Source organism: Pelodiscus sinensis, chromosome 5, assembly GCF_052426305.1.
Source record: "Pelodiscus sinensis isolate ZL-2025 chromosome 5, ASM5242630v1, whole genome shotgun sequence".
Lineage (NCBI taxonomy): Eukaryota > Metazoa > Chordata > Testudines > Trionychidae > Pelodiscus > Pelodiscus sinensis.
In genome coordinates, this window is record NC_143056.1 from 71,527,106 (window position 1) to 71,554,626 (window position 27,521).

General features: G+C 44.9%; 1 protein-coding gene across 17 annotated transcripts in view; it reads right to left on the bottom strand.

Moving 5' to 3' along the window:
• Positions 1 to 437: 437 nt before the first annotated feature.
• TMEM229B (transmembrane protein 229B) overlaps positions 438 to 27,521 on the bottom strand; it is a 72,182-nt gene continuing 45,098 nt past the window's right edge. For 9 of the 17 annotated variants that reach the window (XM_075927377.2, XM_089778531.1, XM_075927371.2 and 6 more), the window contains 2 exons: positions 19,752 to 19,883; positions 438 to 4,455 (listed from right to left, as the gene is read on the bottom strand). In XM_075927377.2, the coding sequence (XP_075783492.1) occupies positions 3,925 to 4,455; positions 19,752 to 19,778 (558 nt within the window). In that variant the 5' untranslated portion in view covers positions 19,779 to 19,883 and the 3' untranslated portion in view covers positions 438 to 3,924. Of the gene's footprint in view, positions 4,456 to 10,855; positions 12,163 to 15,934; positions 16,075 to 19,751; positions 19,884 to 25,231; positions 25,549 to 25,581; positions 27,121 to 27,521 lie in introns of those variants that run through there. The other 8 variants (XM_075927380.2, XM_075927383.2, XM_075927382.2 and 5 more) reach the window with 6 other exon arrangements.

A 27,521-nucleotide genomic window follows, 5' to 3' on the forward strand; every position in this document is an offset into this window, starting at 1 on the left:
GCAGGAAGAATCACCATACTGGCACCAGAGCCAGTTCTCATGCACAAAGCAACAGTGTACATATTTTGAGACATATTTTGGGTTCCTTTGGAATGAAAGGTGCTCTTGACGTTTCAAACAGAGGTGCCCAGAGCAAGGCCCAAAGGCTAATTGTGGCCCATCATATCCAAAAATGCAGCATGGAGCCACCCTCTCCCAGGAGCTGCAGAGTGAGGACAAAGCTGATAAATCACAAGTTTTTATTGCTGGTGAACTCAAACAGGCAATTTTAATCTATTAAAGAAGATACATGTACAAGCAAATATTAGGCCTTTTGGGGAGATTGATAAATTTTGTATGTAAATGTCTCTGCAAATTAGGTATGGCTCCCAGATTCCTGAGGAGCTGCTACTGTGGGCCTCACCGTCATGTCATTTGGGCGCACTTGTTGTAAGACATTCTCAGTAGTATTCTCTTGTATTATGGGCAGATTAAACAGAATGGGTAACTTTTTGACTGCAGCCCCATTGCTCTATAGAAAGAGAAATGAGACCTCTGTGGTGTAGCAGCAGATAGATACATAGCTAGCTTTTCAGAAGTGTTCAACACCCACAGGTGCCACTGAAAACAGGGCACTCAGCACTGTTGGAAATCTGGCCAGTAGTGTCTTTGTTAGAAGGTGCAAGGGCGTCATGGCATTAACAGAAACCCACTAATAGCAGGAGAGTGATCTAGGGGATGCTACACAATGATTTAAGAATGGACTGGGACCAATTCAGTTCCTGGTGTGCAAACTGCAAGTAAAGTGCACTTTGGGGGAGAGGGGGAATTAGACTCCCCATGAAGGTGCAAGAGCTGAACAGTATTAGTCAGTCATTGTATGCTTGAATAGGTGCCACAATGTAAACTTGGTGGCTACTGGGTCTCATTTACATGATATAGCCACAAGTCAAAGGCCATTCAGGGACCATTCCTTATTGTGAACCACTGATGATCTGCAGCTGTGCAAAAACAGTAGCACTTGGGGAATGGCTAAAACCAAAGGACACATGACTGAGGTGTTGGTCACCACTCTGGATAGCTGCTCTCCCTCGGAATCATAAATGTACATATGGTGGGGTCATTGGTTGTGCTGCCAATTCACTAAGTCACTTATACGGCATTGTTCCAGTGGAGCCTGCTCCGAGGGGAGGGCGTGACCTGATGCAGCTATTGTATACTGCATGGAAGGCAACGCTGCATCAGAGTTAAACTGATGAGCTAGAGAGCTCGTTGGATATAGACACTGTGGTTAGTCGCCTAACCACCATCTCTTCATGAATGCAAGTGCCAGAGTGGACAGGCATGCCCCAGTTCCTGTCTGCATCTCACCACCCCCCCACATATCCAATTCTACTCCCAACGGATTGCACCCATGTGCTACTTACCCATTGTACACCCAAGATTATTATTTTTCCGAGATATAAATCTTTGAAACCATCATTTACTTTGCTGATAAACTAAACCTATTGTTTCTTTTATTTCATAGTCCTGGCATCATAGCATGGAAAACACATTTCTATTTTCTTTTTGTTTGTTGGCTTGGTTTAATTTAATGAACTACAAAAAGGGAATACTAATACCTCTCTCTCTGTTCTGGGTATTTCAGGAGGCATTGCATACCACAGGACTGAGCCGATTAACTCCTTGCTGCCACTGTTTTCACATGTCCATTGCCAGCAATGGATGTCATGTGAAATTGGGCATACGGAGGACTAAAACAATTGCACTTTGTGCAGTCCAGAAAAAATTAACACTGTGGCTGTTGATCCTTGTTCAGAAGCAGCAGCATTGTCACCAAACAATTCCAGTGATAGCATCAAGGTCGCTTTTCCCTCTAGAATGGAATTCCACAGACCAACGGGCAGATCTATGGGCAGAGCACTGCCTAGAGAGAACGGTCATGGACCAACATGGTAATACTCCAGCCATTCCCAACACAACAGAAAAATGAGATTCCACAGTCACACCCAGATTCACATGAACCAAATTTGTAACTGGTGCAATGCCACTGACATTGGTGAAATGACACCTGGAACAAATCTGGCTCCTTCTGCCTATTTACAACACACCCTCCTCATAAAGCTGTGAATGAGAGAGAAGTCTATCACTTGGACATTGCATCCTGGTTGCTTATGGCAACAGCCAACAAGGGCATGTCTACACTGCATTCCTCTTTCAAGAAAGGAATGCAAATACAGCTGAGCGAAATTGCAAATGAAGCGCGGATTTGAATTTCCCATGTTTCATTTGCATAATCGTGTCTGGGCGCTATTTCGAAATACCCTATTTCGAAAAAAGAAACTCTGTCTAGACACGGTTATTTGAAAAGAAAACCCTTCTTTCAAAATTACCCTTAAACCTCGTAAGGACACGATTATGCAAACAAAGCATGGGAAATTCAAATCCATGCTTCATTTGCAATTTCACTCAGCTGCATTTGCATTCCTCTCTCGAAAGAGGAATGCAGTGTAGACATACCTGAAGAATCCCGAGGACAAACAATTAATCAGTGGCTGCTAGAGCTATGCATCTTTCAGCATCCCCACAGCCTCAGAATTGTTTCCAGGTGACTCAATTTGAAACTCTCGCTGGCTGAGAGAGCTCTAAAATGGAGCAAGAGAACCTTGCAGCCCTTCTGCTTCCCTGTTGCCCCTTCACAAACCAACCCCATCCTCATCTGGAGGAGACTGAGGAACAGCCCTACTGTGCTCCTTAGCAACTTTCTTTTTTCACAGACTCCCTGAACTGAGCAGCGAGGCACATACTGTGCCACCCCAAATCAGCTTTATGGAGAGGGTTTGCTGAACTTAGTTTAAAAGAGCATTTGGGAAGGGAAAATATAGTCAGTACTCGGAGAAGAACAGTGGGATAAGCTGAGACATGATCAACTGGTGCAGGAGGAAATGGACGTAGGCAATATAGTCTGTCCCAGAGGACTCCGACTGATTCCTGGTTGCTGTCTTAGCCAAATAACGACTTTGACATCAGGCAGTGCAAGTCAGAATTAAATCATCAGCATCCTTAGTGACAGAGAAATCCCTGGGAAGGAAGGCAGAAAACCCCAGGTGGCATCTACATCTCCATTGCATTTGTCTGGTTGGAACTGGAGTTGGAGCTTGGAGCAGCCCTTGTGATGGGTTCCACTGTGAGGGGAAGACTTCGACTCTCTCTCTCTTTGGCCACTTTGCCGTGATTCAGATTGCACAGAGTATGGTGGAATTCACCCGGCAGAAAAGGCCTTTTATTTATAAAAAGGAGTTGGGGAAACTCTCGAGTGAGCATCAGGACTAAGAATTGAAAAGTACAAGTTTCATATAAATCCAGCAAGATGTCCAGCACCATAACACACTCTGGTGCAATAAAGAGCTTCAGGGGAAGGCCAGGGAGACCACAAGAGGGGGCGCTGACTACCTCCCCAGTAGAGCGCCACTGTTGGGTCGTTCTCGACAGCAGATGGATTTTCCTTGATCCTGCAGCATCTCAGGCCCCATGGGAGGTATTGGTTGCAAGCAAGCACCTGAATATTGCCTAATGGAATAAGCCAAATCACTAATTTAGCTGGGGCACCCATGCCCACCCACCTGTTTTTGTATACATTTCAACTGTAGCATTTTCTCTCATTTCACCACAAAGTAAAATGCAGCTAACAGGACTTTTTCTTTTCATAATAAGTTAAAAGTCAGAAACTATTTAACCAACAAGTAGCTGACACTGCTGCTTGTGGCCAAAAAAGTAAAATCCATAGAAAATCTATTGGTTCCATTTGTATTCAGCTATATCCCATGCATGCCCCGTGAGAGGGGAATTGTGTATCATACAGGAAGTATCTGTCTTTGAGACCAGTTGACAGTTTTTAGGGTGTTGGAGGGTTCTCTAACTTTCGATGTGGGGGTGGGTTATTGTTCAATTGGTTTTGATATGGCCATTGGCCAAGGCGATTGTGGGGGTGGGATCCCCTGGCTCGGCATTTTCATCAAATCGCAAGCGTAGGGTGTTCCTGATTACCAGCTGCTCCATGATGAACGCAGCACAGAACCATGGGATGGCATACTCTAGGGTGATGAGTCCCATGAAGTCAAAATCAAATTGTGAGTAGTCCCAAGGGCAGGCATTAAACTGGCGCAGGATGAAGCCAGTGGTGAACTCCCAAAGGTATGTCCACAGGGTGTAAATGAGACAGCGCACTAAAATGTTACACTTGTCTTTTAGATAAAGGTACATCTTCTCCACGATGAGGATGGAGGTGCCATAGATGAAGAGCGCCCAAACACTGGTGACACCTGGGAACTTCCAGTTAAAGTTGACCACAAACTCCCAGGCAGCTGTAAACATCACCTCACAAAAATAGCCATGAATGGCATAAAGGTACCACCGTGAGAAGGCAGTCAGGGGTTCCGCAGCAGCCATCCTGCTATACAGTCCCCAGCCGGAACTCTGAAAGGAACAAAGACAGGCAGAAAATCAGTAAGGACAGCACTGGGACACACTGCAGTGGGAGGACTACGAGTAAATCAACCACATGGATGAGAGAGAAATTGAGAAACGAGACTTCTCCCTTTTGATGACACGATTAAGCAGAGATGCAAAAAATGTTAGGTTGTTTCATTCTTCTTACTGTTAATTTTAGTGCTGGTGGAAGCCGACAGACTGATGATTAAGAGGCTGGCAATCAGGCAACAGCAGGGCAGATTTCCTGCACAGTGCACTGCCAGGAGGACTTGGATTGAGCTGGTACTCAGTGGTAATGACTGAGATGAAGGGGAACGTGACTACAAATCAGCTTATTGAAAATAAATAATACTATGAAAAATACCGGAGGAAAAGGGCCTTTAATTCTGAAAGAAGCAGCACTGAGCCTTGCTTTGTGAATCTCAGGTAATATAGGACAAATGAGGCAAGTTAAGGTATTGAAATAACCTTTGTCCCATATAATGCTCTCTAAGGTTCATGCCCCCAGAAATATCACTTTAGTAAAAAGGGATTGGAGGGTGCCCTTGAACTAGCTAATGAAAGAAACAAAGAGGAGTGTTCTCCGCTGTTATACCTGTCCCTGTTCAACTGATAAGTTGTTGTACATTAAGAAACTGGCAGACATAAGATATCTGAGATTCAGGGAAGCATTTGATATAATACAGAATTGCCTGATTTACAGTCAGAAGGTGCAAAGGATCTATTGAAATACATTCAAATTTGGTTTTGGGACAAAGAAGCAAAAAGGGTGAAACACAAAGGGAAAGGTGAGGGTAGAGATAGAGGGTAGTCATTCTGACTAAGGGTTTGGAACAAGGACCCTGTGTCTATTACTGGGATGTAAGGTCCAGGAAGAGACATGAGGGTGGATATGGGAGCCAACAGCCTCCGTGGGCCTCTGGGAAAGGTGGAAGGGGCTCGGCTTCACACTCCTGGAAGAGGTGGGGCATCGGAGGAAAGGAGGAAGGCCTGGGGCAGCCAGCCCACTGCATATCACAGAGTACAGCATGTCCCAGCCCTCAGCCACACAGAGCATGGTGCTCTGGTGGCAATTTACAGTTAGGGTTGCCAGGTGTCCAGTTTTCTACCAAACAGTCCGGGTGTTTGCGCCCTCTGTCTGGTAGAAAAATTCAGAAAATACCGGACATGTACAATGTCCGATATTTTCTGAATTTCCGGCTGGGCGCTGGATGGAAGCCTGGCAGGGGTGAGGGAGGGACTGGGAGGCGGGGCCATGATTGGCGGTGGGAGCCCTGTGGTCGCGTGCAAAAGCCAGGAGGGGCATGGTGGGGCGGGGGGAGTGGCTGGGACTCCCAGCCACTCCCCCCGCCCAGCTTCTGCACACGACCAGAGGCTCCCAGCACCAATTGTGGCCCTGCCTCCTTGTTGGGAGCCTCTGGTTGCGTGCAGAAACTAGGCGGGGGGAGTGGCTCCCAGCCCCTCCCCCGCCCGGCTTCTATGAGCAACTAGAGGGAGCGCCTGCCAGGGGCACAGACTATTGGACTCTGGCGGCAGCCAGTGGCTGCACCCCACCCCCGCCAGCTCTGCTTCCGGCCCCCCCTTCTTCCGGCCCCTGATCCCTCCCCAGTTCTGCTTCCCGCCCCCCACTTCCTCCTGGCCAGCCCCGCGGCCTCCTCTTCCCCCACCAGACCCACCTCTCGCCCCTTTCTGGCTGGCCCCACCCCTCTCCTGGCTGGTCTCTCCTCCCCCACCCAAAGGTCAAGTGTGTCCGGTTTTTTGGGGGGGGGTCTACCTGGTAACCCTATTTACAGGGCCCAGGGCCACCACAGTTGCCACAGTAACTGTCCCCTTTACCTCCCCTTCCCTCTGTATGCCTGCCCTGTTGGTGGGTCTGAGGGTGGAGAAAGGTTTTAAAAGGGAATAACTTTGTCATCACCCTAAACGAGTTTAACCCTTCCCCTACTCCAAAACAATTACTATTACATCCTTCAAATATTCACAGTTATCATGTCTTAATCACTGCTTAGCCAACCAATACACAGTGTCCTAAGTTCATCCTGGTGTAATGCAACTGACTTGAATAACCATACACTAAGGATGTTAAGAAGCAGGTAACTGACTGATCGTGTACTCAATAAAAATTGTATCAAGTAACACAATTAGTCAATAAGCTGTGGCTCTGCAGTTTAAATGGAGTAGGAGACGGGCGTGCAGGCAGACCAGCTCCTACTCCATTTAAACTGCAAAACCACAGGAGGGGTAGGTCTGGGACCTGGCGCAAGCCAGGACTCAGCTGTCCCAGCTCGCGCTGGGTCCCAGACCAGGTTCCCTGCTGTGGCTCTGCCTTTTAAATGTAGTAAGAGTTTGGCTGCTCTAACTACATTTAAAAAGCAGAGTCACAGCACAAGTGGCTCCTAGAGCCAGCACAATCTGTGACTGAATAGTTCTGGCTCGCGCCAGTTCCGGGACCACGGTGGCTCTGCCTCCCCTCCATGCAGTATGGAGACGGTGCTGGGGAGAACCGGCTTTTCAGCCCGTTCCCCACAGCACTAACTTCTGCTTCAGAGGCAGCAAGTATGGGGCAGTGAGTAGTTGTGTAGTGACTCAACTATCCGATAAGCCTAAGTGTACTGGGTAGTCAGCCACTCGAGTAATCGCTTACATACCTAGGAACCTCAGCATGAGCTGAAGAAGGATGGTTATAGGACTTCTGACTTACGGGAGAACAAGGTTTGAAACTGGATTGGAAAAGTGCTTGTCTTCCAGTATGAATGAATAAATGATACCCTACGAAGAGGAATCTGACTTTAAGTATTCCTGCATTGGAACAAATGTTGCACGGAGCGAGAGGGGGCTGAGGACAAGAAATCTGCAAAGCCATGCCATGCCTTCCACTAACCCATGTACATAGGCCACTGACCAGCCTTCGGGAGCTACAGTTTCAATATCAAATTGGTTGATCTACAAATGAAAAACTACGAAGTCATTAAAAAATTCTGTGAGCCAGCCAGATCCTAACCTAAGAATGATTTAATCAACCAAGAAACTCTGAGGATCTCCTTTCTCATTTTCTGAAATAGGCATCTAGTCCACACCATGGCAGACTGGGGCCAGAAACTGAAGACAGGCCTCCTGCAGGACATAGCAACAAGCTTATCAGACAGACCATAACTGGTCTTTTTTGAGCCTTGTGACAAGCACAGATGAAAACTCAACTGCCCACAATTATCAGCTATGCTAGGAATGAACCAGGTAGCCCATGCATGTGTCAACTTACAGCAGTGTCAGCCACAGCAATGTGCATAACTCCCAGTGGATTCTATGGAGACATTATCCCTGTGTATATACCTCAAGTGATAACCCCATGAACTCCTACCTAGAGTTGTTTAAAACTCAGAATGCCCCTTTCTGTGGGAAAATTGCAACATTTTTAAAGGAAAAAAGTCACTAGTTCAAAATGAAAAGTAGCAACTTCGCAATTTCCTGCAGAAGAGTAATTCTGGAAAAAACATTTTGACATAACCAGAATGTTTAATTTAGAAAATTAATAACCAACCTATCTTCTGGAAGCCAAAGCGCTGACGCTCCTGGCTCAGCTGTGGGTCCCAAATGCCTTGCTGTCTAGCCAAAAGGACTGGCTGACCAAGACTTCCAAATCCAAGGCAGGCCACCACTGAGGCTACGTCTACACTGTGGGTTTTTTGCGGAAGAGGAAATGCAAATGGAGTGTTCAGTTGCATATCTTCTTCCGATCCTTTTTGTGGAAGAGGTTTTGGTGATAAAAAGCCCTGTGTAGACGAGGCCATTTGTCAGAAAAAAAACTCTTTTGTGCAAGAGCCCTTATTCCTAAAAAAATGAGGTTTACAGGCTCTTGTGCAAAAGGTTTTTTTTCTGACAAATGGCCCCATCTACACAGAGCTTTTTATTGCAAAAACCTCTCCGCAAAAAGGATCGGCAGAAGATATGCAAATGAGAGCATGAGATATGCAAATGTGTGCTCCATTTGCATTTCCTCTTCCGCAAAAAACCTGCAGTATAGATGCAGCCTGAGGGTACAAAGGATGCAAGAATCCATGCTAGCTTTGGAACCTGCTTATGTTCTGAAGAAGATCAGAGGCAGCCCATATGGACCCAGGGACCATTTCAATGGCAGTGAATCAGCATTTTCCCATGGGAAAACATTCAATTGAAAATTTTTCGACCAGCTCTACCCGTAACCCCTGAAGTATCTCACTGATTAAAACATCCTGAAACAAGGCCTGCATTTCTCTTTTGCTAGCTTTTGAAAATGCCCAAAGGCTCCCAATGAAATCAAGCCCTGCTCTGCAGGTGATGTGCAAATGTATAGGAAGATGCAGCCCCTGCTCTAAAATGCTTACATTCTATATAAGACACAACCTGTGACTAAAAAACAGAAGGGAAGCTTGGGGGGGGGGGGAAGATGCAAGAAATAATTAGATCACATAGTTACACAGATTAGGAGTTGCACAACTTAGTGGTTCTAAATCATCTATTTAAAAAAAATCCATCTAATCCCCAAGCACCACACCACCTAGTCCTCAACGCTTGGCTGATTTCTTGCAAACATCACCGCAGAAATGGCTCCAGAGGAGGGACAGGAAGGAGGCGAGATTAGTGGCCACACAGATTCATTCAAAGAGAGCATTTTAGGGACAATGGGCATCATGAAAGCATGGAACCATTTGTGGAAGAAACTGACTAAAAGGCCAAAGGGTCACAGTGATTCTGTCTGGCCCTAGAATCTATGAAATGGAGGCTACATGTGGGAAGAGACGAGAATGAATGAGTAGGAAGGAGCAGACTTCTGAAGGGTCTTGAAGGCAAAGAGAAGCTTGAATATGATGACTCAGGATTTCTAATGGAATGACTGTGGTAGTAATCAAAAAGCTCTTAAAAGTTAATAGCTGTTTTGTTACCGGTGGGAAATGAGTTGGGGTAGATTAATGCAATTCTCAGCAAGGTACGTACACACTTCCCAAAAGCCAGTCCCACACATTGATGACTGTTCACAGCAGAAAGCGAATGGGGCACAGAGACTGCACTTGTCTCCAAACCCTGGAAGTCATTTCTTCGAGTCTCCCTGGCAGAGGGCAGCATAGGCAAAAGCTTGTTCTTCTACTGCTCCTGATGTGCTTTTTTAAACAAGCCTATTTACTTAGGAAGTTCTAACATGTTTAGAAACCTTAGCTATATAAATATCAGAAACAACCATTATCATTCCAACAAGTAGCAGAGGGGTAGCCATGTTAGTCTGAATCTGCATAAACAACAAGAAGTCCTGTGGCACCTTATAGACTAACAGATTTATTGGAGCATAAGATTTCGTGGGCAAAGACTCACTTCATCATGTGCATCTGACGAAGTGGGTCTTTGCCCACAAAAACTTATGCTCCATATATAGAATAACTAAATATGTGTCTATAAGGTGCCACAGGACTTCTCATTGTTTATCATTACAACAATGAGCCTTAAAGAGAGATTTTGCAGGATTACAGATCTTCCTATTTCACAGGAAATTAGTCAGCATCATTAAATTACAAATTACAGACAGCGTCATTAGAAACCAAATGTTGTTTCTAGTGATTTTATTAAATAGAAAGAAATCTCTAGTTATACATAGACATACTAGGTCTGTTTAATATTGAATGTTAACATTAAATAACTGGCCAGGCGTAGTGAATACATTGATTATTGAATAAAAGGTAAGCAATTATTTAAATATCTATCTGTCTCATCTATTTTGCTGGGTATATAATTGGCGTATTAATTTTTCCATAACCACAGCCTCCCCCCCACACACTTTTTTTTAAACAATTTCTCCAAGGATTGGTATGTTTTTCTTTTTCCAGTGAAAGGCTGCCAATAGTTGGGCAGTGCTAGAAGACAAGAGATTAATTCTTTTTCTCCTTGTGCCTGTCCATTTCCACTATGAAGCCTCAGGTGGATTACCGAAGGATGGTTTGATAGGAAACGTCTAAGAACATGTAGGCTACGTCTACACTGGCCCCTTTTCCGGAAGGGGCATGTAAATTTCACTAGTCGTCGTAGGGAAATCCGCGGGGGATTTAAATATCCCCCGCGGCATTTAAATAAAAATGTCCGCCGCTTTTTTCCGGCTTTTAAAAAAGCCGGAAAAGAGCGTCTAGACTGGCCCCGATCCTCCGGAAAAAGTGCCCTTTTCCGGAGGATCGGGGCCAGTCTAGACGCTCTTTTCCGGCTTTTTTAAAAGCCGGAAAAAAGCGGCGGACATTTTTATTTAAATGCCGCGGGGGATATTTAAATCCCCCGCGGATTTCCCTACGACGACTAGTGAAATTTACATGCCCCTTCCGGAAAAGGGGCCAGTGTAGACGTAGCCGTAGTGTTTTGCTACAGACTGCATCCTAATACTCTCTCTGACTGGACATAGCCACCTTCCATGCATTCAATTATTTTCCACTACAATTTCTTCACCATTTATTCCATTCCATCTGTTTCTCTATTTCTGACTATTTTAAGGTGCCATTGACATAGAAACTTAAAAACATTTTCTTTTATTATGCTACCAGCTAGTGTTGCTGGTCCTCTTTTCCTGATCAAACTCCATTCCTGTGGAGTAATTTGTCTAGCGACGTGTCACATACAGACATTTTTTGGTTAGGTAAGCTACCTGCAAAGATTGATATGAATTAGTTCTAGAGACAAGTGGGTGCGGTAATATATTTTATCGGATCAAACTTCTGTTGGTGAGAGAGACACGCTTTCACAGTTAAAGTGCTCTTCTTCGGGTCAGGAAAATGTACTCAGAATGTACATCTACAGTGCAATTAGAAACCTGCAACTCGTCTGTGCCAGCAGACTCCGGGCTCACACTGACTGGGCTAAGAGGCTGTTTAACTGCAGTATAGACATTCCAGCTTAGGCTGCATCCTTAGCTCCAGCACCCTCCCATCTTTCAGAGTCCTAGTGCCTGGGCTCCAACCTAAGCATGTACACTCAATTAAATAGCCCCTTACTGCGATTCCAAGTCAGCTAGTACAGGCCAGTCCTGGGTTTTTAATGACATTACAGACATATACAGAGTGTCACAGGTAAGGAATGGAACCGATTGTTAGCACGAGTTAATACATATTTCAAGAGAGTACTGAAGATGAAGTGGCCCATTAACAGCTCTCCGGTCCTTCTGAGGAGAGGAGATTAATAGGGGGGAAAAAGGTAGCTCAGGATGGGGGTTGGCTGTGGGCTATAGATTACTATAAGAAGAATTATAATTTTTTTGTTTTCCTAATTGACCAGCTACCATCACTGCTATTCAAGGTAGCTCTCTGTATGAGATTGTTTTCTAGACAGTTGAGTGGAAAAATGAAGGACTTCAATTATTCAAGGCTGTGAAACTGGCACCTTTCTCCAGCATTAGATTCACTTTACATTTCCAATATTTAAAGAGAAAGTGGTCCCTTCAAACTTAGCATGAAAACTCAGCAATGGCCAAAGAGTAAAGTGCCACCTTTTGTTTCATGCAGTGTTACAGCCCTGTTGGTCCCAGGAGATGAGAGAGACAAGGTAGATAAGGCAAGATATTTTATTGAACCAACTTCCGTTGATGAGACAGAAACTTTCAAGCTATACAGCACTCTTCTTTAGGTTCTTTTGCTTCAGTTTTCACCAAAAAGGTGACCAGTGATTGGACAACTAACACAGCATCACGGGCTAAAAGAAAGAAAGAACAAGTTAAGAATTACTTAGGGTACATCTACCTTTAAAATGCTACCACAGCTCAGCTGCACTCCTGCAACTAGGTCACTGTAGTCCTTCAGTGTAGACCAGATTGGACAAGTTAAACATCAAGTTGCAGGCCCTGACAAAATACAGCCTAGAATACTTAAGGAACTGGCTGAAGAGATCTCCAAGCCATTAGTGATTATCTTTGAAGATAGGAGAGGTCCTAGACTACTGGGAAAGGATGGATATGCAGCCTACCTATAATAAGAGAATAAGGACAACCCAGGGAATTATAGGCCAGACAGCTTAATTTCAGTACCCAGAAAGATAATGGAGCAAATAATCTAACAGTCAGTTTGTAAGCAGTTAGAAGATAATTATATAATAATCAACATGGATTTGTTCTTGTCAACTCAGCCGACGGAATAATAAGCCTTGTCAGCCAGAGGGGGTGTGTGGAGGAAGCAGAAGCTGTGATAGACCTCACCTTTACTAAGATTTTTGAGACTGTCTCACATGACCTCAACCAGGAAAATATAGTCTAGACAACCCTACAATAAGGTGAGGACACTAGTTGAAAAACCACATTCCGAGAGTAGCTATCAGGGGTTCAGTGTCAATCTGGAAGAGCATATTGAGTGGAATCCCACAGGGATTTGTCCTAGATAAGTTTCTATTCAATATCTTCATAAATGATTTTCATTACAGCATAGTCAATACACTTATATGTTTTGCAAGGGACACCAAGCGGAGAGGTTTGCAAGAACTTTGGAAGATAGGATTAGAATTCAAAATGGTCTTAATCAACTGGAGAAATGAACTGAAATAAACCAGATGAAATTCAATATGGCTAAATGCAAAGTACTCTGCTTAGGACAGGGTGTACTCTTGCAGCTGCACCGCTGTAGTGCTTCAGTGAAGATTCTATTGTGCCAACAGAAGAACTTCTCTTGTCAGTGTAGATAATCCAGCTCCATGAGAAGCATTAGCTATATTGACAGGAGAAGCCCTCCCAGCAGCATAGCACTGGCTACATCCAGGTTTAAGTTAGTATAATTGCATCACTTGGGGGTAAATTTTTCACACCCTAAGTGATGTAGTTATACTGATGAAGGTTTTTAAGTGTAGACCTACCCTCAGGAAGAAACAATCAACTGTGCAAATACAAAATTGGAAATGAATGCCTTAGCAGAAGTACTGCAGAAAAAAGATCTGGGCATTATAGTGGACCTCAAGCTATAGTTAATAATGTAATCCTGTTGCAGAAAAAGTTGGTATCATTCTGGGAGCGTTGTAAGCAAGACAAGATAAGTAATTCTTCTGTTCTGATAAGGCCTCAGTTGGAATATTGTGTCCTGGGTACCACACTTTGGGAAAGATGTAGACAAACTGGAGAAAGTCCAGAGAAGAGCAAAAAAATGATTAAAGGTCTAGAAAACATGATCTATGGGAAAACTTAGCTTTGTTTAATCTGAAGAAGAGAAGACTGAGGGGGATGTACCAGTCTTCAAGTATGAAAGGGTTATTATAAAGAGGATGATAAATTGTTCTCCTTAACCACTAAGGAGTAGGACAAAAAGTAATGGGCTTAAATTGCCAGAAGGGAGATGTAGTTAAGGTATTAGGAGAATTTTTCTAATTGTAAGGGTAGTTAAGCAACAGAACAAATTACCTGGGAAGATTGTGCAGTCTCCATCATTGGAGGTTTTAAGAACAAGTTGGACAAACACTTGTCATTGATGGTCTTGATAATACTTAGTCTTGCCTCATTGCAGGGGACTGGACTAGATGACCCATCAAAGACCATTTGGGGCCTAAATTTGTATGATTCTATATTTTGTCTGAACAATGCTAAACTAGGGCATCATGTGATATCTTTTTTTCCTTTTAGTAGCTTCCTTACCAATCTGCTGATGGAATCATAGAATGAAAAGGGCTAACTTTTAAAATTACATATCATCCTCTCCTACTGCATGTGTGGGAACAGACGGTACCAAACTCCCATTGCCTTGCCTGGCAATGTCTCTGTGGTTAATCATAAAATCTGCTGACAGGACAGAAGCCAAGAACCTCTACCTGCAAGGGCACTTTCAAGGCAAATGCCTGACAATCTAAGTTTAAAGGACTGTGCTACCTAATAGAAATCTGGTTTTATGATCAGAACTAGAATAGCCGGCCTAGGACTGCAATAAGAAGGATAGTGTTATGGCAGTAAGATTGAGGTTTCAAATGCCTAGTTTGCCAACTGGGATTTGGCTGTCAGCCATTAGTATGACCTGGGGAGGAGATACAGAGAGAGAGTCTGATGTTGTGGGCCAACAACACACTCATTCCAAACCCCTTTCCCAGGAATCAAATCTTTACTCAAGCTTGTTTGACTTTGCTAGAGGAATATGCCCAAATTCCAAGGAGAAAATAGCAGGTTTCTGGCTCACATGTGAATAGAGAGATGTTAAAGGAAGTTAGTGGGATTGAGCTAATTCTTCCTTTCCCCTTTCCTTGCAAATAATGCAATGGGAAGACTAAAAGGTTATCTTGCTCTAGTCCCTCCTACCCAATATTTTCAACACACAACCCAATATCCTGGTATAGTCTAACAACTATGAGATGTGGTTCTTTACATAGCTATCTGCAGAAATCATGCAGTCCTAGACATTTTCCCTTTTGAGGCCCACTCTGCATCAATGTTCCCTCTAATTTTTCCATCCATCCATGTGCAGAATACATTTTGATATGTGCACTGAGGCATGTGCAGATGTGCACCACCAATAGAAACACATGCTGCTGGCTGTGGGCAGCTGTAGGCACTTTGCTAATCAACTGGATGGCACCTGAATCTCTCCTGGGTGGTTGCCCAAGAGCCTGGCTTACAGGGAACACTGCTTTGCATGTGAGCACATCTGAGAGTGAGCACAACTATGATGGTGACATTCTATTCTGATGCTGGACACTCTCCATTGCACAAGCTGCATCCAGGTTAGCAGTAGAGAAATGATCAAAAAGTGTGGTGATGTGGGACAAACAGAGCAGGGAAGATTCGCAACATATAAGTGGATTGTGCTAATGTGTCATGTGCATGAGTGATCAAAAATGCAGAACACAGTCTGCTTGCTTGTCAAAGCTATCCTTCCTAGAGTCTCTCATGTTATGGTGGATTAAGGCCAAATCAGCTGATCCGTGCCCTGTCCTCCAAATATTTTCCCAGATGAATTTTCCCTCCCTAAACCTCACCCTCATCTCCTTCCACTTCCCTGCCTGAGGGTGGCAAACGTATCTTAGATGCTTTTTCAGGGTAACTTACCCACTTCTGAAGTGAAGTTTTTTAAGGGACATTTCTTCAAACTAGTGGAGAACTGGGGGCTAAAAGTTCCCCTAGCTGGTTTGTATGTATAAAGGCACAGGTGATTTTTAACAAGGCCGAAGTTAGTTCCTTATGGTTCTCAGTTCCTTATTCAAAGATTTCTTTTTAAACAGGTCATCACTAAGTATAAATGTTTAAGACATTTCACCAAAGTGAGAGTAAATTGTATAATAATATGTATTCATGTTTTTGAGAATACACAAGCAAGGCCTCAAACCCACATTGTGCCTCTTAAAGTCGGTCTCTTTCCCATTCTAGGCTGACACTTTCCCAATCACGTGTAGTGTCCTGTCCAGTACATCCTGTATCTGGTGGCAGCAGATCCCTGCCAATCTCTCTAATCTGTCTCAGAGAGAATATGAATACAATAAAAAAAGAATGATAACCAAAGAAGATTACATGAATCCAATCACCAGCTAAGCCAAAGGAGTTGAGTCGTTGTGGGTTTAGCAGTAATACTTCTCCATTCATGCTGCCCAGAAGGCACTTGTTCATTGCAAGGGTGCAGTAAGGCAGTCTCTGCCCATTTCCCCAGCTGACTGTCCACAGAATAAAGGAAGAACATTAAGACATCATTAATATAGTGCTTTTATTAACTTACAATGGAGAATGGCAATAAAAGGATATAAAGCTCACACCTTCCCATTAGCCTCATCCAGGGGCCACAAATTGTAAGGCAGAGAATAAAAACTGCAAATAAGCCAGGCACATAGCAGCACTAATGTGGGAACCATGAAGACAGTGTCTCTGTATTTACAATAGCATGGGGGATGCTTGCCACTGTACTGTATGGCATATATACTGTATGCACACACACTCTCACATCCTGTGTGTGAATATTACACACAAAGAGATGTTGTTATTTATGTGTGCACCCACTCCTACGAGTACTTGTACCCATGCGATCATTCATTTACATCTACACATGCAAATGGCATCCATGGGTCTATGCGCACTCACATATATTCCATCATAAACAAGTATAGCCCACATACATTCTTACACAGTAAGGGCATGTCTACACTGGGGAGTTATTTCAGAATAATTCCCCTTATTTTGAAATAACAAGGCGAGTGTCCATATTACCAACTAGGGGGGGTAATGTAGTCATACGGAGTTGCAAATGAAGCCCGGGATTTGAATCCCTCCTGTGAAAACCAGATAAATCCTGTCCTCCTTAGGATCCTAATGTACCCAAGCTTAAAATTACAGACCCATACAATATAATCCCTGCATCTCCCTAACAACAGATGCAACTTTACCAAGAATCATTCATCTCAGAGCCTGTGGTAGCTCCTGCTGTGAGCTGGACTTCAAAAGGCATGTATTTCACTGCTTTCATTGCTTTAGATAACTAGATCATTTTTGCACATTGCAGATTGACTGCAGATACAGATTTTATATCTGCACAGGGCTTGATAGATAATTAGTTATGTTTAACAGGTTGTTCTGTGACTGTATTTCTCAACTAGCAGATTCTGTTTATATCGCTGGTTTGGCCATTCAAAGCTTGCCTGCTTGCAGGGGGGACAACAGCCTTTGTGGGACCCCAGGCAAAGGTGTGGGAGGGCCCCAGCTCTCAGCAGCACTGGTACCCCTCAGCCCTCCAAGCCGTGCGAAGCAGCACTCCGGCCATGATGTAAAGGACTTGGGGCTCCAGCTGCTGCCACTGCTGCAGTAGAAGCGGCCGGAAACCCTGGTCCCTTTGAATCACTGAGCCCTGGGGCCAGTGCCCCTTACCCTCTCCCCTCTCCGTTGGCAGGTCTACCTGCTTGGATACCTCCAGGTGCTCAAGTGGGGAAGACCTAGTGTAATTCCCAGGAGAGAAAATTAATAGCACTGCAATGAACAAGCATCTAAGGCCTTACCTACTCTGGTGGAGGGGATTTGTAGCAGCATGCCACAGGGAAAAGCAGGCTGTGTCCACACTAGGGTGTGTTGCCACACGTGACAGTGACAGGCTCTGGCAGTGAGACACTGCTCTGGTACAACAGCAGTATGGGCAGGAGAGGCACTGCTTGGGCACAGAGCACTGTGCAGGGCACATACCCTAAGGTTCTGGTGTATTCACATAAGCAATGCCTGCCCACCTGCACTGCTCCTTACACTGTGTGCCTCCTGGCGTGGGCATGTGTACCCTACATGCTGCTGTAAATGTAGAAAAAGCTGAAGGAGCATAATGGTCGCTAAGGACCTGCTTCTGCACTCACTGAGCCAAAGCCTCTGCTGCAGCTGAGCAGCACTGAGCAGAACTGAAATGGAGGAATGCAAAAGCATCTGTTCCACTCCGATGCTGGGGCTGCTGGCCTCTGGACTGACCCCTATCTTACAATGAACCAACATGACTGGCTGTGGAAGGGAGCATTGCTAGGCTTTCCTTGTATTCCTGCAGGCTCTGGCTGCCACGAAGGTCCCTTGGGGACAGGGCTGTTCTAATTACAGTAAAACTCCGGTGGTCCGGCATCCAATGGTCCAGCACTCCTGATGGTCCGGCACCATCTGGAACCTGGAAGTGCTCCGGGCAGCTGGACAATTGGAGCTGCTCTGCCCCCGGCTTCCCCGATTCAGCCACTGCTGAAACTGACCAGTGGCTGACTCCGGGAAGCCCGGGGCAGAGCATGCTGTACCCCTGGCTTCCAGAGTCAGCCGCTGGTCAGTTTCAGCAGCAGCTGACTTGGGGAAGTCTGGGGCAGAGCAGCTGGGGTGCTGCCAGGTTGGTCCTGCAGCGCCGAGGGGCGCATCCCCTCCACTCCACCCCAGACTCCTCATAATCCCCCCTTCCTATAGTCCGGCATATTTGATAATCTGGCATCCTCTGGGTCCTAAAGGTGCCGTATAATTGGCAGTTTACTGTAATACCAAATGCTATTATTCCTGCACCAGTAGTCAGGACCAGGTGGCTGGGGCCAGGAGCAGTGATGGTGGTTTTAACAGCACCATGGATCCCCTTGCACCAGAGGAATCCTCCTGCAGCTGTCCATGTCACTGGAGCTGCACAAACCAGCCTTAACCGATTTGGGGTGCTTCCATTGATTAGTGTCCCCATTGAGCACGTGCTTGATTTTCAGAGATGCTGAGCTCTCAGCCCTACTATTGAAGCAGCTCTTCTGAAAAATCAGGCCCATGTCTGTTGAGAAGGGCACCCAAGTATTGTTGCAATCAGAATCAGTAGCCACTTCTGAAAGTCTGAGCCTAACTACTGTATTAGTGGATGGCAGCAAGTGGAGCAATCAATAGAGCACTCTGGGCATCACGCCTCAGTGCCTTGTTTTTGCAAAGTGATGAGCGAATGGTGGCACTGACAGCATCCGGCCACCTAAGGAGGCGCTGCAGTCCCCTTCATGGTCTGCCCTGTCACGGTGCACTGGAGAACCGTAACTGGCAGTAAAAACATGTATCCGCTTCAAGAAGGGTGCTCTGGAGGAAATGGGTTCTTATGATTAAGGCACAAAATTAGGAGCATCTGAATTGCTAGCTCTGCTATAAACTAAGTGTAACCTCATGCAAATCACTTACATTGTCTCTGCCTAACAAATGGAGAGAACAAGACTTCCCTCCCTTTCAGGAATCCTGTGAGGTTTATGTCATTGACCTTTGTACAATGCCTGGAGATCCTCAGATAGAAAGTACTATAGAGAAGGATAAAACAGGTCTAGTGTAAAACTTCTGGGGAGTTAGAAGCAGAGAGTAAAAGATTGCTTTTTGAAACATAGAACATGATAGTCTCTGCTAGCTTGTCCCAGACAAACATAGACAAATCAGGTTTCTGAAATGCTACCTGTTATTTAATAGAGACCAAAATGGCAGCTTCCAAACACCTTTTAGAGTAAAGGTACAACTGGGGGAAACAAATGTCGTGTCTCCAGTACTTTCTGTCTTACATACTTTTATGGACGCCCAAAGCAAAGGCAGTGTATAACATTTTTAAAAAATCCTTCCTTCCATCTTATCCTGGAACTCTCTCATGTAGTATAATTACCCTTCAAGGGCCTTTCAACTTTATTGAACCTTTTACCATTTATTGTGTTCCTGAAAATGGTCCAGCAACATTCTCTCACATCCTTTTGTTGTTCTTTTGCTAGCAATTCTGTAGCAGCTTTATCCACATCTCCTACCCCGCCCCCCAAAAAGCATAATCTTCTTTCTGTCACACCAAGGTTGAGATGCTGTGGAAGCAGTCCTTCAAAAACCAGGCATCGTATTAGCTGCCACTTACCAATCTGGGACTCCTGACATTCCTCATAATAATCCTCAGAAAAGATTGTGTTTCTCTTTCTGACCAAACATGTCCCTTACGAGTCTCCAATAGAGTAGTTTTGCCATGTTCTTAGATCCGAGTTCACAGGTCCTAGGGGATACAGGGATGAGGAAAGGATACACTTCAAAAACATATTAACTATTCATTAAAGTCCATCCTTTCCTTGCTACTGTAATTTGTCCCCAAAGACCTTTACATTCCTTCTTCCTTTTCTGATTGGGCCCTTCTCGGCCAATTCTAGTAAAGGTTCCTTCAGCCTAATACAAAACAAACAAACCCCAAACCACTGAGCTCTGTATCTCTATTGTAAAAAAAAAGCAAATGTGCAACTTAAGAACAGACTCTGATGTTTTGCCATTGGTGGGCACGTCTGTTAGGAAAGAGCCACAGTATTTAAAGCTGGGAAAGGCAGGTCCCCTAAAAAGTTTCTGTGGGAATAAACCACTCTCTGGCTGGATTCCAGCAATTAGCATACCACAAGGATTAGTCGACTGCCTCCGTGGTTTGCAAAGTGTATCATTAGCAATGGAAACATATTGTACAGCAAAGGGAATTAGTGGTGAGTCTTAGTCTCTATTACCAAGGCGCTCTTCAAGGCAGACACTTGAAAAATAAAGGACAATCAGCAACCGTAGAAGCTCAGTTATTATGGCACAGGTATGGCTGGCTCCACCACATAGTCAATGCTAATTTGTCCATAGAACAAAGAGGGAAAAGAACTATAGATCTACCTTGTACAGAGCTTGGGATCCAAGGGAGTAGTTCCCACATAGCAAGTCTGCCTCCACTGCCTTAGGGTGTCATTTTCACATTTGCAAAGAGGGCATAAGAGGCTACCAGATAGCATACATGCATTTTACCCGACATCACATTCACCCTGCCGTGATGCAAGCAAGTACACAAGGATCAGGACAGTAGAGAACAGGGCCAGGAGGGGCAGCTAGAGTCAGAAAAGTCACCATATAAATGAGGGACCAGATTCCTCAGTAAGGGACAGCTGCTTGGTTCTACTCTGACTGAAATGTGGCTCTAAAGATGGCTTAACTAGTCAAAGGTAAACCTCCCAGAGCAAGGGGGATATGCACCACCCTTCTCCTTGCTGCCAGTATCATAGAAAAAAGATGGCATGCCCAGGATGCCTCTACACTTGAACACTATTGATCTTAAACAGCATTTTTATCCACTGGGGCTACTGCAGTCTGAAATAATGTAGTGCACCTTTCATGCTATTCTAACTGCAAGGGGACCAGTCCCTGAACAGAGCAGTACCATGCACAAACATGCTGCCACCCCTACTTGCATCCTCTGCATTTTGGCTTGGGCCAAGGGTCGGGCCGAAGACTGACTCCCATGTTGATTCGCTCTCGGTGATTTCTAGGGCCAACATGCTCTGCCTGTGGATCTAAAGATCATTTTTCTAACCGTTGGTGCCATGAACTCCTCTTAGTATTGCAGAATTCAGCTATGTCTTTCTGCGTTTCATAGTCTTTCCAGACATAAATATTCTAAAATTGAAACTTAGCTGGCAATTCAGTTTGGATGGGAGCGGCCAGCCTTTTGTGAAGCTATCCTGCAGTTTCCTGGGGCATTGAAACAGTCCTGAAATAACTTCAGGGCTGACGCAACTTCACCACAGTATGACAAATTATCTGCAATACATCCTCCTTGATGTACTGACAACTTTGCCTCAGAGGGCAAAAGTCGCCAAGGCTGCTAGTGGCAATCCCATGCCCAGTCTTTCGCAGGGCAGGCTAGCAGGGTTTTAGAAGTGTCACTTAATGGAAGCCGCCTTTTCCAGGGGGGCAGGGAATGCTGGCACACTGAGCTCTCACTCCCTTCCCATGAGCTAGCACTCCAAGTAGGAGCAGATACCTATATGCTCTGATGGAGGAGGTCAACATGGTTCCAATGAAGGCAGGGATGCAGTGGGCCAGGGAGACAAGGATTTGAGCCTTATCACATAGGGCTGAGCCTTGCTTGAAGGAGGCGAGACTTTCCAGATTGCTGCTTTAGATTCCTCCAACCTGCTAACTACACACGCACAATTCTACTAGCTTCTCAATGACCACAGAGATGAAGGCAGAGAAGGAAATAAGAGGCTGGGAGTATGGAGTTGGAACCTCCTCCATTTGGGAAAGGCTACAGGACAAAACGAGTGATCTGAGGCAGGGCACTAGTGGAGGTGGGATGGGGAAGTGCAGTGGTTGTGCAATGGAGGAGTAAGGAAGCTACTGGAGGAAGTATGACAGAAGGTGTGTTAGTTCATAGATTCTGAAGCAGATGGGACCGTTGTGATCATGTAATCTGATTTCCTCCCTCACGCAGGCCATAGAACTTCCCTGAATTAGTTCCTGTTTGAACACTGGCCTTTTAGAAAAAACACCAACCTTGATTTTAAAGTTGTCAGTGCTATTACAACCCATAAGCTGTGCCAGTGGCTAACTACCTGCACTGTCAAAATGTAACCCCTGCTTTGCAAAGGCCTTGCCGGGGTGGGCTATCTGGCAGACAAGCTAATGAATCCTCCCACACCTTTGTTATATGTAGGTAGTCACCTTCTGTGAGGAGCTAGTGAAAATGCATTTGCTTCTCTGTGGCTATTCCTGGGCCAAGATAAATACAGGAATACCTGAACACTTCAAATCGCTTCTCATTTCTAATCACTTCGTATCAGGCTCCTTCAGACAAACGTGGCTGAGTACCTCAACTGCCTGGAAAGCAAAGGCCATTTTCCTCTTATTGTTGGGCTGCTGGTGGATCACTGAGAGCAGTCAAGTATCAGAGGGGTAGCCGTGTTAGTCTGAATCTGCAAAAGCGACGAGGAGTCCTGTGGCACCTTATAGACTAACTGAAGTGTAGGAGCATAAGCTTTCGTGGGCAAAGACCCACTTCGTCAGATGCACTGAGAGCAGGCCACACTCAAGTATAAACAAGACATCCATTGAAAGAAATAAAGGAGGAGAGCACAAAGCTGCTGCTGTATGCCCAAGAAGTGAATACAGAGAGTAAAGATGGACTTAGAGGATACATTTGAGCAGTTTAGTCCTTCAAAGTAGAATAACGGCTGTGTTTAAAAAGCCTATTTAGAACTACCTTAATCTTTACTACTCAAGACAGAGATCTTGGAATCATCGTGGACAGTTCTCTGAAAACATCCACTCAGTGTACAGCAGCAGTTAAAGAGGCGAACAAAATGTTGTGAATCATTAAGAAAAGGATAGAGAATAAGACAAGAAATATAACACTGTCGCTATATAAATCTATGGTGCTCCTACATCTTGAATACTGCATGAAGATGTGGTCATCTCATCTCAAAAAAGATACACTGGAATTGGAAAAGTTTCAGAAAAGCAACAAAAATGGTTAGGGGTGCGAAATACCTGCCACGTGAGGAGAGATTAATCAGACTGGGACTTTTCAGCTTGGAAAAGTGATGAATAAGGGGGGATATAATAAAGATTTATGAAATCATTACTGATGTGGAGAAAGTAGATAAGGAAATGAACTAAATCAATTCATGGAAGATTGGTCCATCAACAGCTACTAGCCAGAATGGGCAGGGATGGTGTTCCTAGCCTCTGTTTGCCAGAAGCTGGGAATGGGCAAGAGAGGAGGGATCACTTGATGATTACCTGTCCTGTTCATTGCTTCTGGGGCACCTGGCACTGACCACCGTCAGAAGACAGGATAGTGGGCTAGACAGACATTTGGTCTGACCCAGAATGGCTGTTCTTACGAATGTTTGGTTCAAGTCCACAGTTAACATAGGAGGTATAATTCCAAACTGGACCACTGGGCATCTACTCATTGTGGCTTCTCCCTGGCAGACCAGTACCACTCTGTACTGGATGCAGGAAGAAAACACAGTAAGTGAAGCAGAGGCTAATGGGAAGATTATTACTGGTTATTATTTCACTGACTAAAGTGCATCTTCCTTTGATTGGTTTAAGTATTGGACAGCCAGAAAAACACAATTTAAATAGTGTTCAGGCAAGTCAAAGTTGAGCAGAGTCCTGTACAGACAACAGACCTGCTCAGGGAGGTTAAGGAGATAGTGATTTCTCCTGGTACAAGTCACTCTTCCAGTTTTATTGAAAATAAGTTTGTTGCAGCTTCTCGGGCAAATGTTTCTGTGCTGGACTACTACTCTCTTCTTAAATACCAATTTTTAAATGGTTTCCTGTAATCTGGCATTGCTATCTGAAGAGATGGGCAAAAGCTAATTCAAACAGCCTTTAGAAACCATTCTCAAGACTAACCAGTTTTAAAAATTGGTTTTCTAGCTCAGTCTTTTGTTGTGTAAATGGCGTGTTAAGTCTTAGCCCCATCACCCAGCAGAGGCCATATGCACTATCAGAAAATCACACCAACTGTCATTGTGTTACCTAAGTTGGATACATAGAACATTACAGTTCAACTAAAAGCCCTTTTCAAAGTAAATGTGCTAAAACTTAAAGTACACAGGAATGAGAAATGCTCCCTTGTCTTCTACCCTTTCTGATTGTGTCTTACCACCAGATACTTCCCAGCAAAGCAGAAACTTCCTTTCTTATTATTACTATAGCATTTATACTGAAATACATCTGGATAGCTCAACCAGTTTTGGGGTGCCTATGCTCTAAACACTTGTGGAGGCATACAGCAAATGACAGTCCTTGCCCCAAAGAGCTGTCCGTACCAATAGCGTTTCTTAGTCAGCGCTGGATTCCTTTTAGAAACGGGGAATTTGAAAACTAAACTCCAGTTTGCTTTCTGAGTGAGGCTGTTGGAACTGTCCTGTCTTGTTGGCCCCTCTCCCCCATTCCAAAGCACACTTGGCTCCCACTCTCTGGTTTTCTTGTATATGTTTCAGTTCCAGTGATGGACAGTCACATATTTCTATAATCAAACCATTGCCACAGTTAACACTATTTGACTCTAACTAGTGTTATCCTCAGCAGAGAAGCCAGTTCCCTTAGTTGACTGGAGTTCTGAATTCCCCCCTGCTATCCTTAAAGGTCTCTCCAGGGCAGCATTGAGGCAGACAGCTGTAGGGAAAGTAGATGCAGTCATTCCTGGTGCTTTGCTTTCTTTTGTATAAACAGAACATGTGAATCTTCCAAACTGTCAAACCAACACCATTCACACAAACACTGACTTTACTTTACAAACACATTAATGACAGTCACTCAGGGCCCTCAAGACATATGAGCATAGAGGAGCAAAGGACAAGTGTAGGGCCTACCACATCTACATGGTTTGCTCAATTATTTAATCTGACCACCTTGGTGTCAGGCAGTGGTCGTGTCCCAGGTAATTTCAAACTGAATGTTTTCTTGTTAAACACACACACACACACACACACACACACACACACACACACACACACACACACACACACACAATTTACCTTTCTCACCACCCACCCACACACACACCACCGTTGAAACATAATGTACCTTGCTCACTCCTTTGAGAGGCCCATTTTCAAGGCACTCCACCACATTTTGGAGGCCAAATCCCAATGCACAGGCTGCTCCCAGTTGTAAGGTAGAGAGGACCCTGTTCTGCCCAGTTTGCATACTACATAGCAGCTCACGCTGCAAAATAAGTTCCCAGAGGAAGTGGTGTGGAGGCCATTTCCTGCCTGCAAAGTTCTCTGGCAGCTGCTATCATTTTTAGTTCACGCCACTCAAGAAATTTAAGCCCCAAAAATCAGTTTTGTTAGGAGAAGAAAAAAAGTCCTGAGCAGCCTTAACTCATAAACATTTCAGTGGACTCCTCTGAGAGAGATGAGGGAACTCCTCACCTTGCAGAAGGCACTCAGCCCCTCACAGAGTCAGGTCCTAACCGCGTTTGCCACACTCTGCAGTGGAAGGAAGAGCAGCATCACTGTGGTGAACCTGCAGCATTTTCAGAAAAGCTCTTGATTCCTACAAGAATACATGGCCCTTTAACTGAACCACCAGCTGATCTCTCTCTGTTGAAATGCAACATAAATCTTACCCAGGTGACATATAACTAACAGTTGTTATATGGAGAGAGAATGGTCTCAGCCAGCCATGGCACAGGTATCTCTACTGTTAATGACGCTACACTGTTCTGTAATAGGAGTCTCAGAGATTGGTATATTTCCTGCCCTGGACCTTGCCATCCATATGTCGACAGCATTTATAGTTAGCTTAACCACTGGTTTCAATCTTCAAGCTGAGTTTTACTTAGCAGTGGACATAGTTCATGCCTCTTTTTAGGAGAAAACATCTAAATAACTACTTCATTCAATAGTTTTAAAGATAAATTTAGTTGGTAGCTGAACACTAAGGCCCTGCTCCTTCCTTAATGAGTTCACATAGGTCTTAGGAATGCTGATAATTGCACCTCCCAGGGACACACTTATTGAGGCTTAGTCCCTTAACATATCATTATTAAGCCTTGGTACCATTCTGATTTATCACCTATTCACCTAACAGGTAATAACTAGCCTATGAAGTCTAAGTAAACCTTTGATTTCAGCATGCACATATTGTACAATGCAACTGTTCCTTTATCTTCTTCTCCTACTGGACAGCAACTAGCACAAAGTCCGTCAGATGGGGGTTTGAGTAAACATGGCACCTAAATGCTGTGGTGATGGGCTCCTGAAAACTATTTAGTCTAGAATACAGTTTCTAAATCTCAGTGAAACACAGTTTGGTACTGTCCACTCTGGCCAAACAAACGATGTTTACATTAAATTACCTTGAATTAGTTTTAACTCATGCTTAAAACCTATTAAGCAAATATGACATCTTTTGACCTAGAACAAATGGAACCAGACACCGAGCCTATGTTGTCCCAGGGTATGGCTAGACTACAAGTTTTTGTTGGAAAAGGGTACTTTTCCAATACTTCTGATGGAAGAGGCTTTTCTGACATTTAGCTCATCTAGACTAGGCCGAATGTCAGAAATTTTTTTTTTCGAAAGCCTCCTTTCTTGTAGAATGAGGAATATAGGGCTTCTGAAAGAGCGTTTGCTCTTCCATAAAAAAAAGTGGATGAGCAAATGCGTTCGTAGGACGCGGCAGAGTTTTTTTGGGATATATCTGGTATCTCGACACCCCCCCACAGTCTAGCCATACCCCCAGTCTCTACAAAGGGCAAAAGATTTGCAGCCTCAGTGCCTGAATCCTTAAGTCCTGGGAGTCATGTCTTTCGAACTTCATGTTGACAGCCCTAGAGTAGCAGGTCTTGGGCATTTTTCCCACTCTTCTCTTCAGGTAGGCCTCTGCACAGCATGGGGCTTATATGAAACCAAGTACAGGCAGTCCTCGAGTTACGCGGATCCGACTTATGTCGGATCTGCAGTTATGAACGGGGATTTTCTTGCCCCGGAGGACTGGAGCGGTGGGACGCCTGGTCCTGCCACCCACCTCCTCCGGGGCGAGAAAAGCTGCTCCTCGTCTCCCTGGTCTGCTGGGGGAACCAGCAGGCCAGGGAGACGCTGAGCAAAGCGGCGGAGGACCCGGGCCGGACCCGCGGCGCTTCCAACTGATCTGGAAGCGCCGCGGGTCCGGCCCCGGGTCCTCCGCCGCTTTGCTCAGCGTCTCCCTGGTCTGCTGGGGGGGGGGGGGGGGGGACACAGCTAGTGCCCCCCCCCCAGCAGACCAGGGAGACGTGGAGCAAAGCCCGGGGCCTGTGGTAGAGCAGGTGGGGCGCTGCCGGTTGGTCCTGCAGCACCGCTCCTTGGCGCTACTGGACCAACCCGGCAGC